At 41.4% G+C, this 11794-nt stretch overlaps 1 protein-coding gene across 1 annotated transcript in view; it reads left to right on the top strand.

The window, feature by feature from the left end:
- si:dkey-29p10.4 (E3 ubiquitin/ISG15 ligase TRIM25) overlaps positions 1 to 10253 on the top strand; it is a 29821-nt gene extending 19568 nt beyond the window's left edge. The window contains exons 3-9 of the mRNA XM_034878881.1: positions 4132 to 4382; positions 5498 to 6462; positions 6593 to 6688; positions 7276 to 7524; positions 7677 to 7699; positions 8194 to 8348; positions 9342 to 10253. Coding sequence (XP_034734772.1) covers positions 4139 to 4382; positions 5498 to 6462; positions 6593 to 6688; positions 7276 to 7524; positions 7677 to 7699; positions 8194 to 8348; positions 9342 to 9886 — 2277 coding nt within the window. The 5' untranslated portion in view covers positions 4132 to 4138 and the 3' untranslated portion in view covers positions 9887 to 10253. The remainder of the gene's footprint in view (positions 1 to 4131; positions 4383 to 5497; positions 6463 to 6592; positions 6689 to 7275; positions 7525 to 7676; positions 7700 to 8193; positions 8349 to 9341) is intronic.
- The last annotated feature ends 1541 nt before the right edge of the window (positions 10254 to 11794 follow it).

The following is an 11794-nucleotide window of genomic DNA, read 5'->3' as shown; positions in this document are numbered from 1 at the left end:
TTCTGTATGTGTGAGAGTGGGTGTGTGAGTGAGTGGGAGTGCATGCACATAATGTGTTGGTGTGAATGTGTTGTGTGCAATAGTTGGACTAAAGAACCAATATGCCAGCCTCATGCACAATTGTCCTGTTGTGTAGCCCAATCTATCTGTCTCTTGTCTCCAGCTCTCTCTTTCTGTTGTACTCTCTTCGACTCCCTTTTCTTGATTTGTTTTGTTGGGGCATACAGGGTAACATGATGAAGTTGGACAGTATTATGTATTGTGACCAATGACGGATGAGTAAGGTCTGTCCCAGCATCACCTGTGGATATGTTCCTGTGTAAATAGATATTCTATAGATACCAAACAATTAGCAACTATGGAGGAGGTTAACTTAGAGCAATTAAAGACATTCATTTAAGAATATATGAACAATTAATAAAGGTTTTCACTGTAAAAGTGTTGTGGTGTTTTGTTCATTCGGACAAAAGTTCATTTTTGTTGAAAGGGCACTCCATCGATTTTTCAACTAAAGATTAGGTTACTGGTTATTATCAGTACTACTCAGCTTGTGAAAACAGTTGCATAATCTCATCGTAGGGAGCTTTGTTAAGTCTACAAACTACAGATTGCACATTTATAACAGAAACCCTTGCAAACTCTGGACATCAAATTTGAACGATGTGGACATAGTCAGGGAAGGTTTAATGGAATACCCAATTTTGCATTATGGCAAATGTAGGATCTAGTGTTTCTGGAGTTGGACACATACTAGGGACTAAAAGTCCGAATTCATTTTGACAATCTGTCATGATTGTCAGTGTATTAATGTTCTGTTTCCTGTTTTATTTTGAAGTCTCAATTTTCTCCCTTGTCTTGTCTATTTTTAATTCCTGCCTTGTGTTGGCTGCCTTTTGTGATTGTCTGCCCAACCTTGATTTGTTTCACCTGTTCCTCATCCCTAGTGTCACCTGTCTCTTGTTCATTCTCTGTGTATTTAGTCCTTGTGTTGTCTTTGTCTGGTGTTGTATCATTGTATCTCTCATGTTGTGTTATGTACCTGTGTCAGCGTGCTGTGGATTTCCCTGCCTGTCTCCTGATTATTCCCTCAGTGTCTGTTCATTTGATTTCTTCATTTTTTGACCTGCTGTTTTTTGGAAAACTTCTGTTTTTCAGATTTTTGTTAAATAAAGACTCAAGCTCATTACCTCACCTGTCATCTCTGCATTTGGGTCCAACCTTCTCCACCATTGATGAAACCATCTTTTCAAAACTATCTGTCTCTTGCAAGTTGGCCATCTTTACAGAAAATTACCGGACTTCCCCTTTAAAAGCTAGGGTTATGACTTTGCTCTGTTGTGATATTACAGAGAAGGTGGCTGCAAAGAAACATAAATGATGTTATAATGTTAACATTATTATATGTGTGAATGTACATGTAATTTAACATTATTAAATGTTAAATTTCATAAACTGGTAAAAAAACACCACTGATGCCTCAAAATGTTTGAGAGGGAAAAAGAAGAAGGAACAAGTAAGAGAGCCACATACTTTATTGCTTAACAGAACACTGGATGAAAGCTTTGAAAGAGCTGATTTTTAATTTTTAAAACCTCTTTGAGATTATGAAAGATTAACTTTTCACTCACAAGACACAATAACCTTTTTTATCCAAGTCACATGTCTAGACCACGACAACCATAAAGACAGGAATGTTGGGGAGAAAGAAACACGAGGGGGAAAAAAGAAAATACCCCATTTAGTCATTATTGTCTGCTGATGCTTTAAGGAATAACCACAACAACCTATTTCTTACATGGCTTTAAAAAAGGGGACAAAAAGACAAAAAGTAGTTACAAGTTATAACTGATTTAAAGCACTCAATGCTGAGTCAGTCCATAGTTCTCAAAAACACAACACAGTTCTTTGGTCCCCCTGTCCTGGGGGTCGTCAACATGAATGTTAAAATCACCAACAATGATTACACAATCAAAGTTAATACAGATTACAAACAGCAGTTCAGTGAAGTCATCAATGAAGGTTGCACAATACTTAGATGGCCTGTAGATGTTTAGAAATATAGTTTGAGGGGAGGACCTTAACTGGAGAGCCACATATTCAAAAGAAGCAAAATGTCCATAACATATTTGCGTACAGTGAAATGACTCATTAAACAAAATAGCGCCTCCACCTCCTTTCTTATTCACTCCGTTCTCTCTCATAAAACTGAAGTTAGGGGGAGCTGACTCGATGAGAACAGCAGCACTGTTATCATGGTCTAAGCAGCTTTCAGTTAAAAACATAAAATCTAGATTGTGATTAATAATAAAAATCATTGATTTAAAATGATGTTCCTGCCAAAGACCTGACATTTAGTAAGGCTAGTATTATTGTGTTTTCATTTTTAGGGACAGGCTGTAGCTGACGAGGAATGGATGCTAAATTTGCAAAGTTGGCAGTAAAGTGCTTATTCGTCATTCTTTTTCTATTACCTATCACAACATAAATTGAGGAAGAACTGAATACACAGGGCCCGAGCTTGTCTTCGGAAGAGTCACGAGTGCCACTAGGCGTGTAGCCTGGACCCGGCACATATCCGTTAATGCTTGCTGGATTATGCACACAAGCATCCTCACCAGTCTGGGGAGGAGTAGTTAGCTGTCATCCTGGCAGATGTGCCTGGCGTTTTTCTTTTTTGCCAGGGTCAAATGATGGGGAAAGGAAGAGGTGTAAATTTGGTACCAGCTGCTTGATCTGGTCAGTGAACTCCAACATGGGGATAGGGGAAGTAGGGGAAAGGATGAGTGGAGACAGCAATGGATCCTCAAAGGGTTCGTGGTTGGTAAGGGGGTTTGAGGGGTGTTGGACGGGTGAACAGGGGAGTTGAAGTTTTTCCCTTTTGCAGCTGTCCACAGCTGTGTCCAGCTAAGTCTAAGGGTTGAAGAGGCGGTCTGCCTGGATGATCATGCAGGCCAGGTGGTCGTATCACAAATCTCAAGGCGCTGTGCCCTGCCCATTAGTCGTCCTCCCATTTCCCAGAAAAATGATTTACTCTTAAGCTTTGCACCAGAAGACTTCCAGGGAGGACTACCACTTGTTGATTTATTACCCGTTCCATAGCCCCCCTGTTTCTTTGTAGTCTTGTTGGTGCTAATTAGCCGTGGGTTAGCATGCTTTTGTCCATTGTTTCGGGTCCATGGTATAGTGGTGTCCTTTCCACATGACCCGTTCACTTCCACATTCACTTCTAATCGTTGAACCTTGGTTTCAAGAAGTGTTTCAAGAAATCTTCTGAAGGAGTTTGTTGTAGTCCTCCACGGATAAAGGTGGCATCTTGCTGCTAATTAGCTTTAGTTACAGTCACTGTAGGACAGGCTTGAACTATTTGTAGGCATCGCTCAGAGTAAATGTTTAAAATATGGCAATAGCCTATTATGTCTACAAAAAATGTATAGTCCAGTGATTTCTATTTATCCAAGAGCCGCTGCTCTTAGTTTCCCTCAGAGGAAATGCAAGATTATCAGCAAAAATATGCAAGCCGAGCCAGGAGCAAGCAGCAAAACGTCTGCACTGTAAGAAGCAGGAAGCAGGGAGGTAATTGCATGTCTTGGCAGCACAAAAAGTGAGTGCATAAAATGTTGCTGATGATGAAAAGTCCAGCTCTTGAAATATTGTGAATTCAACCAGCAATTGGGGAAACGTCAGGCTTTCAGTCAGCAAGACCATGAAAGTGCCAACAAAGTTGCTGAAGATGCTGCTGTGTCTTTATTGTCTCTCTGTCTGTAGGTCTGTGATGGATACTGGGCCACTACAGTGAACGCTTCTCTTTCACAAACCAATAGCAATAGTAATATTGCTGTTGGTCATGTTTAACAGTAAAATTTAACGTGATGATAGTAGATGGTTTGGGGTCATTCTGTAAGTAATTTTGGGGTACAATTTGTTTCTGTAGAATGCTACAAGCAGCACTACCACAGGCCAAGCAATCGGCCCGTTCCAATCAGGTAAATAACTTTTTACAAATCCATAGACTGTACCTTTAAGAGATGAACTCCCGTGACGGAGAGCTGGATTCAAAAATGATGTAGCCCCGCCTCTGCTGTCTGGAATCGCGGAAACGGCTTTCTCAAACGGTCTATGGGAAACAGAAACAAACAAAATGGGAGCGTCGTTGGACACTCCCGCGAAGTGTCCTCTGTGTAACGAGCTGACCCGGGACCCCATCACTCTGAAATGTAACCACCGGTTCTGCCAACGGTGTATCGGAGATTTGTGGAGTGTTACCCCCAACGGGCCGTACCACTGCCCGGAGTGGAGGTGTAAAACAGCGTACCAGACTCTGCCGTTTGACAGCAAACTGCTGCCCAACAACATTCGATGGGCTCAGCCTCGTAGCGCTGCAGGTAACTTACAGTTAACGATAAAACTGTGTGGCATGTTATCGGGCGGTGAATAAAAACATTTTTTGAAGTGGCCGAATATTCAAGTGTAAGTGGCTTGCAGTTAGCTAAAGAGTTCTAGCTGACTTGACGTTAGTGGTCTCAAACGTTAGCTAGCTAGCTAGCTACCTCTCATTAACGTGGCTCCTCTTGAATAACGTTGGCTAACGTAACGTTATATGTCTGGCATATCCCTTAAGCTAGTAGTCAATTTTTTCTATTGTTGTTTTAGTTAGCTAACGCTAGCTCGCTAACGTTATCCCCTAGCTACTTGAATATCTTTATTTCTGCCACCCTAAAAAATGGTCTTGCCTTCCGAAAATGCCATTCCATCCACAGGCTTAACGCACGCAAAAATATGTTACAATCACATCTTTAAAATGCACAAGTTTGTTAGTATTTTAAAGGTAAGCGTTAGTTAACGTTGTGTTTTTGTTTACAGTGTTGGGGGTCTCTACAAAGTTCATGGTTTTCTTCAGTAAATAATGAGTGGTGGGGTAAAGGTCTAACTTATTTTTGACACGTGTTTATGAATGTGTGCTCATGCGGTTTCCCTGCGTTTAGCATAAATAAGCGTTGTTTTTCTATGGCTTCTTACCCTTTCTGCATTATAGAATTTGTTTCACTGCGGGGCTTATGACTGATGCCACAGGAATTTAAACATCGACTCACAAATGCACACATCATTTTAAGTTGAATACTAATCGTGAGGTTTTGTGTTGAAAGTGACCTTAATAAGTGGATCAGATATCAGCCATGACATGATGAAACTACAGTACAGTTAGGCAAATATCAATAAAATTAAGTGTTTTCACTACCACTTACATGTCACTCAGTTATGGCCCAGTGATAGCTTTCCTAAGTGAGCTTACAAGGCAACAAAGTAACTCACTGACATGCAATCTAGTTTGAAAGTCACTGCTTGATTTGCCTAAAGTGGAACTGCTCGGTGGGCAATAAAAGTGAACCGCAGTTTGGCAGAAGACACCTTGTAGGTGCTTTGTGAAGTATTTTCTGTAAAAGTGCAAAATCATTCTCCCCTCTGACAAATGTTGCTTCTTTGTATTCAATTTTCAAAGGCACATCCAGTAATGATGAACAGAAAACACTTGACTCCACACTGCGGAGGCCTTCACTCACCAGCCGGCTTCTCGGGAAGAGAAAAGCCAGCACACCTGTATCAGAGCAACCTGACACAAAGCGACCAACTGTGGCATCTCCCCGTAAGCAGTCCAATGACACCGACACTGCCACCACTTCCTTCTCAGATAAACCTGGGCCGTCGACTAGTGTGGAGACATCCCAGAAAGCAGTGCACCTAGAATCTACGCAGTCGGAGAGTGGTGATGGCACATCCTCCAGTGACAACTTTGACAATAAGGCAGCACCTGCAGGTGATGTGCAGCATGACCTCTCAATCCAGCAGGACAAGCATAAATCAGTAGAAGTCGTCTCATTGGATGACTCTGACACATCAAATGAAGTAGATATATGTGATGCACCTGCTCTTCCAACCCCCAAGAAAGACACACAAGTGACAGGAATTAATGTTTTGCCAAAGAATCCTGCCACATCTTCCAACTCTGATTCCTTTCCTGGGGTCTCAACTCCTGATAAAGGTAAGTCTCCTGTACACCATGTCAGCAAGTCACCCCTGGTATCCACCAAACATCCCGTTGATGCTCCAGGATCCCCAATACGGGTCGCCATCCTCCCGGCGTCAGAGAGCCAAAAGGCCACCCCTGTGCCCTGCCATTATTGCCCTAAAACTAGGTATCAGTCCGCTGTCAAGACCTGTCTGGTGTGTGGAGCTTCCATGTGTACGGAGCACTTGCGTCCCCACCTGGACTCCCCAGTCTTCCAGAATCACACCCTGGTCCCTCCCATGGAGGATTTTTCTCCCTGGAGGTGCCAAGAGCACCAGGAGATAAACCGTATCTACTGTCGGCAGTGTGGAGTGTGTGTGTGCACAGTGTGTACTGTCATAGGCTCACACCGCAACCACGTCTGCATCAGCATCAGGGAGGCAGAGATAGAGCTCAGGGTAAGTGGTGACTATATCACTACATATACTGTAGATACACTGTAATCGTGGGTAAAGTTGAGATAGATGTAAACATAGCCATAACAATAAATAAATGTTTTTTTTTAATTCTCTGCACGTTTTTCTTCAGGGGAACCTAAAAGAAGAAATTAAGCAACTTCAGGAAGCTGAGCAGGAAGTGAAGAACAGGGTGACTGAACTTGCACAGAAGAAAGATGACTTTAGAGTAAGTTTTTTTGTTGTCACTAAATCATGCGTGTATTTAGGCTGCTTAGAATTACAAAATACAATTTTTTTTTTCTGTGACTCAAGGTGATGTACATGTTTTTACAAATGTGCAGATTGAACTGCTTGTTTTGAAGGGAAAAAATTACAGATTACATAATGTAGCTTTGTATTGAGATACTAGTTTTGCTGGTAAGCATGATCAGCTACAAATGGAATACATTTCTACAATCATGTGAACTGTGCACAGTGATTTATAAAAGTCCTCATACAAAATGATTTAATTCATAAATCAGAGAAGAGTTAATAAATATGGTTACACATGCAGTTAATTACATATTCAAGATTTATAAAAAGTTGGATTCATAAAATAAATTATCAGTGTTAAAAACTAAAGTTGGTTTGATGTTCACCCTTTTTGAAAACACAATCTTAAATACAGATTTTTACAATCTTTTTTGTTGGTTGCATGGTAGACCAATAACTTGACATTAGATTCCTCTAACATCAATATGAAAACCCTTTCAGGTGATTAGGCAATTTAGAGTATTGTGGTACATGACGTTAATGTACATTGTGCCTGTCCAGGTGGTTTTGGGTGAGGCTCGAGCAGGGGTCCAGCAGCAGTATGGAGCCATCCGAGAGGCCCTGGAGCAGGAGGAGGAATCAGCTCTTCAGTGTGTGACGAAGGAGGAGAACAGGGTTCTGGGGGGACTAGAGGAGAAACTCGGCCACCTCCGGAACTCCCTGCAATCCATCCAGCAAGGCCTTCACACCCTGGAGGGACTGGCTGATGCGAAGGGAGACAAACGCATTATGGACCAGGTCTTCATTATGGTGTGTTGGATGTTAGGAGAAAAACATGTTTAATTGGTTGCTTTGTTGTATATACTGTGTGTTTGTGTGTGTTTGTGTATATGTATATAGCTGCTGTTGGCTTATGGACACTAACACAAGAAAATGTCTTTTTCTTCTTTCTGACATGACAGGAGTACAGCAAGGTAGCCCAACTGTAAGTGTTTTCCTCTCAACTTTTACCTAGTTGCATGTAAAGAGTTGATTTTTGAACATTTTATGAAAGTCCTGAAGTGTCGGTTCAACCTTATTACACAGAAACATATTTCTCACCTATCTCTAGTGGTGTGTAGCCATGCAGAAGTCAGTGTCAAGGTTTTGAGACATCTGTCTCTGCATCCAATCATACTATTTTTTTAACTGGATTTTTTTTTGGGCGCTGACAGCAGAATTTTTTTGGGGGGAAATTAAACGGCAACAAACATTTACAAACAATACACTGAGAAAGAATGCGTCCCATGGCCAGAAAGAAAAAAATTAATAAAGTCAAAACATTGACAGTAACAGGCACAGTAACATAAACAAGGCTTACTTTGCTGTCAGTTCTTTTTTAATGTGTAACTATCCATATACCTCCTTGAGGTCATTAAGGAATAAAGAAGTTTAATAAACTTAAATCTTTACGCTTTACACTGTGATTGTCTTCACCAGGGCAAGTAGCATGGGGAGCTGTGTGGACCAGTTCGAGGCTCCGGAGGAAGTGGATCAGGCTCGGCTGAAATGTCTGCAGAGGTGGACCGAGAAACGTCTGGACACAGTCATCATCACTGTGCCTGGCAAATACAGAGACCTCTACAGACTGCTATGTGAGACAAGTGGTGTTGTTACCAACACCTGTTTACTTTCCACTCACTCATCAATCACAGCTAATTAAACCAATTGGCTAAATGTATCCTGTAGGCCCAAAGGTTGCATATGCAATTATTCTGCTCAGCTAGTTCTTCTTTAACTTCTTTTCTTAATTTGAATGAAGATACAACTGAGTGTATTATTTTCAGTACTTCAGGCATACAAAATGTTACAGTTTTGAGTTTGGGAGCTCTGGCATCTTACACTAGGTCACATGTCAAAAGCTTGAATAAAAATTGGCTAAAGTTAAGCCCTTCCTTATAAGGCACGATCTAGAAAAGGAAATTCATGCTTTTATTAGTTCAAGGTTGGACTACTGTAATGCTCTGAATCAGACCTCCATCTAAAATATTCAACTTGTGCAAAATGCTGCAGCTTGATTTTTTAACAAATATATCTAGACGTGCACACGTCACTCCTGTTCTCTACACCCTACATTGGCTCCCTGTGTGTTTTTATAATACATTTTAAGATTTGATTGTTTTCAAGGCTTTAAATGATCTGGCCCTGGAGTATTTGTCTGAAATTTCAACCTTGCGGAAGCACAGCCGGTCATTGCGTTCTTCAAAACAAATCAGGGAGTTTTAGAAGTGCAAAGATCCAAGGCATAAACAGTGGTGTGATCAGCCTTTTGCAGTTGCTGCTCCGAGACTTGGAAAAAATTACCTCATGATATTCACAATATTACAGATATGTAGCTCTTGTAAGGTCCAAACTCAAAACCTATCTGTTTAGTCTGGCTCTTAATACGTAGCAGTGGTGTGACAATTTCATTCTTCTGTTTCTTTGTAACCTTTTCTGATTGTACCCTTTTCTATGTTCAGTCTTTCTATTGTATGATATGTGTTTTTACTCTTGGTGTCTGATGTTAAGCACTTTGGATATCTGCTGGTTGCAGTAAAGTGCTATATAAATAGATTTTGATTGATTGATTGATTTCCTGTGTACAGATGGCACCACCCCTTTGCTGGATGCAGATACAGCCCACCCCAAGCTGCAGCTGTCTGATAACAACAGGAAGGTGACCTACAGCGAATCCCAGCAGGCCTACACAGAGCAGGAGGCTCGCTTCAGCTCCTTCCCACAGGTCCTGGCCTCCTGTTCCCTGGAGGGGGGGCGCTGGTACTGGGAGGTGAATGTGCCTATGGATGAAGGTCGCTGGAAGGTGGGGCTGTGTGAGGGTCAGATAGAGAGGAAAGGCCAGAAGGACAACTCTCGTCTGGGCTTCAACTCCTACTCCTGGTGCCTGGCCTGCGACAAAAAGAAGATGGAAGCTCTGCATAACAAGGTGGCGGTTCCTGTGGTTGCAGACGGGCTGCAGAGGGTAGGAGTGTTCCTCGACTTCGAGGAGGGTATTTTATCATTCTTTAATGTGACACCAGGGGGCAGTCTAGCTTTAATGTATTCCTACAACCACAGCTTCACTGACCCTCTGTACCCAGCCTTGTCTGTGTCTAAAACACACCTGGCCATCTGTGATCTGTTTGAGTCATGAACCATGCAACACTGGGATGTCAGTTGAGCTGGAAATGTACAGAATACACAGGAGCGTAGTGAATATGTAAAAACTATTTCATCATTAATAAATGTACTAATCTGTTAAATTCTTTATGCACTGGATTATTGATGCTCTACTATTGCAAAAAAAACTCAAATTGGATTTTATATGCATTTATATCATGGTAGTACTGGACTTGTACCATACAAGAGACCATTCATTATACCATGTAGCATATTTTTATAACTGGATTTTAAGTTTCATATGCTTCGGATTTTACATTGTCAAAGAACAAATGAGCAAGTTTTTACATTGGATGAATTTTATCAATGCAAATCTATAAAAAAGTTATTTCTATTTTGAATGTTTTGAAAATGTTCCAAATTTTCTTGATGTCTTAATATAATAAATGGTCAAGATTTAAAAGCAAAGAAAAACCTGCATTATGTCTTGCCTTTATACCTCCTATTTCTGTTTAAATAGAAACACAGGTGTGTGTGAGTGGGTGGTGTGTCCCCCCACCCCCCTCCCCTCCCTCACTGTCCGCGCATCATGTGAGCTTTACTGACAACAAACCCCGCCTTTGACAAACTCCTAATAACCTCACAGATTGCTACAGTTGTTAAATTGCTTTCCTCATCCTCTGTGGGATTCACTTTCTTTTTTTTCTCCTTCCCAACTGGCACATGAAGGTAGAAAAAGACATGACTGAGAGTGAGAGAAGAGATGGCTTTAACAGTCAGGATAGTTAAATTCTTCTCTTCCTGTCCATCCAATGGTCTCTCAAACTCAGCCAGGCTCTTACATGCTTTTCCAGAATACCATTGAATTCATGATCTAAGAGTTTAAAGGATGTTGGCAGGGAACAAACGTCTCCGATAGTTAATAGGAATCATGTGTACGTGATGACGTTTTGAGGGCCCTAGACCACTACACTGGCTACTATTGGATCATCACTAGTCTCATCGCCATACCTTCCTCCACTGTGCTGCGGAGGAGGCTCTTGCTAGTCCACACGGCATTCTGGAAAAGGAGAAAAATGTGCTCTGGTTTAGTGGCATTACTTTAAATTAATCACAATCGTCATGGGTGGAGCCGCAACAAAATAGCCTCAGGAACACTTGTTACATTCAAAAGTTGAACGTCGTGGATGTAGACTAGGGCATCATTTAATCAAGGGACGTTCTTCATTAGTGATCCCCGGAGTTGCCCATATCTTAAAGATAACAGCCCAAGTGTCTACTTGTCAGAATGTCCTTGCATAATAGGGTGCCTCTACCTACTTCCGGCTGCTGCAGTTAAATGCATTTAGGTATTTGTGTCTCAGTAGGATATGCAGAGTCAAATCCTAAATTACAATGTCAGTAGTATGGTGGTGTACAGTGACAGTAAACTTCTTGAGAAATAATACGCTTACTGGTTTTTGGAGTAGTATACATTTGTTCATGCAGAACATTCTCTTCTAGTCAATTTACTGACCAATACAGCAAATGGGTCAAAGTATTCATTTGCAGCACTCACTTTAAGATTGTATGCTTTTACCTCTCGCTGTTCAGGATGGAAAGTGGAATGGCATGAAATCACAGAGATCAGAAATGTTTAAACAGCTCCACACTGCTTTCTTAATGCCAAAAATGTCACTTATTAAGTTCTAGCTTTTTTGATTGGTCTCGACCACCACTTTCGGACCTCTATGCCGGCGTTTGATGTAGGCTTCTTTTTCTGTCCCTAGTGGAAGTGATATTGGCTCTGCATCACAGATTGCTTTTGCTCTTGGGCTAGGAATGGAAGCCGATTTAATTTGCATTCTTCCAGGGAAAACCTGCTCTCACCTCCTGAGTCAAGTCAGTCAAAGCCACTGATTAGAGTCGCTCTAAAATCACTTGTCCCGACATTCCGAGAATA

Source organism: Etheostoma cragini, chromosome 8, assembly GCF_013103735.1.
Source record: "Etheostoma cragini isolate CJK2018 chromosome 8, CSU_Ecrag_1.0, whole genome shotgun sequence".
NCBI lineage: Eukaryota > Metazoa > Chordata > Actinopteri > Perciformes > Percidae > Etheostoma > Etheostoma cragini.
This window is presented reverse-complemented; position numbering and strand designations above follow the sequence as displayed.